Source organism: Egretta garzetta, unplaced genomic scaffold (assembly GCF_000687185.1).
Source record: "Egretta garzetta isolate BGI_Z169 unplaced genomic scaffold, ASM68718v1 scaffold108, whole genome shotgun sequence".
Lineage (NCBI taxonomy): Eukaryota > Metazoa > Chordata > Aves > Pelecaniformes > Ardeidae > Egretta > Egretta garzetta.
Window position 1 is genome coordinate 8,265,210 of NW_009260614.1, and position 1,227 is coordinate 8,266,436.

Sequence of the window (1,227 nt, forward strand, 5' to 3'; positions counted from 1 at the left end):
CCTCCTCCCAGTGCCGCTCTGCTCCACAGAAAAGCCAGCCCAGGCGTGCTGCGGCAGCAGTAAACAGACCGATTTTAATGCACATATCACCCAACATCACCACAGGAGGGACTTGTCCCTTCCCTTGCAACCCTCTCAGGCCATCAGCTGTGAAACGCAGCCACCCCTGGCCCTCCAGCTGCCTGTGCAGAAGCCGGCTTGGGCTGCTTTTCCATCAGCCGTGCCCCTGGCTTTGGTGGCATCCCTGCGGCTCGGAGAGGCTGTCAGGCTGGTCCAGCAGGGAAGTGCTTTTAGGCAGCAGAGCGGGTGAAGGCAGGGCCTGGGGCCAGGGAGCGAGCCCTAAGGCACATCAGAGCAGGTTTGGAGAGGCCAAGACCTCTAGGAGCCAGAGCCCCGTTTTGCCTCAGCACACATATCTCAGTCTATCAGAAACTTCTCACCATCCACGTCTCTCCTTGCAGAGCCCTTGCGCAGGGAGGGGAAAAAATCGGAGCGGAGGAGGCGGGAGAAGTACATGAGGATCATGGCGTCGAGCAGCAGGAGGTTGGCGGTGAGGAAGGCTCCCTGGCCCTGCACCTCCACGTAGCGGAGGAAGTACCAGGTGAGGTAAGCCTGGGGCGCCAGGCGGAAGGCGAAATACATCACCAGGTTGATGTACTTGTTGGCCTCGTAGAGCACCGGGGAAGGCACGTTGCTCATCTTTAGCAGCATGCGGATGGTGAGGAAGATGTTGCTCACCTCCACCAGCAGCAGCAGAATCGCTGCCACCAGGAAACGGCCCGTGATGATGAGTGAGACAAAGGCAGAGATGGCCTGGGAGTGGGGGGAGACACACAGCAGGGTCAGCTCTCCTCGCCCTGGGGTAACTGAGTCCTTCCCCACCAAAGTTTGAGCATATGCAGTGCTGCTCTTCCCCCCCAGCAGCCCCTCAGGCACCTGGGACAAGGGAAAACCAGTCTGGAGAGCCAGTTCCCCTGGGACCAGTTACACCTCCCTGTGTGGGGAGCTGGGACCAGCCTCTGGCCCTTCCCTCTCCCAGCGTGGCAGCCTCTCTGGCTGCCGGCGCTCAGAGCCAGTGCTGGCAGCCATCCTGCCCCACCAGGTGCCCTTCCCTCGATGTGCAGCCTACCTGGCAGCCAGGGCGAGGCAGAGGGAAGGGCTCCAGCTTGCCCTGCTGTAGCACATGAAACCCATGTGGGCTTGAGCCCTGGGGTGCGTGGTAAACCG

At 61.3% G+C, this 1,227-nt stretch overlaps 2 protein-coding genes across 2 annotated transcripts in view; one reads left to right on the top strand and one right to left on the bottom strand.

Moving 5' to 3' along the window:
- Nucleotides 1-1,227, top strand: part of NEK8 (NIMA related kinase 8) — a 19,338-nt gene that overhangs the window by 3,063 nt on the left and 15,048 nt on the right. The window lies entirely within an intron of this gene.
- The window catches only part of TLCD1 (TLC domain containing 1), a 2,512-nt gene continuing 1,378 nt past the window's right edge, over nt 94-1,227 (bottom strand). Inside the window, exon 4 of the mRNA XM_009645062.2 lies at nt 94-813. Coding sequence (XP_009643357.1) covers nt 418-813 — 396 coding nt within the window. The 3' untranslated portion in view covers nt 94-417. The remainder of the gene's footprint in view (nt 814-1,227) is intronic.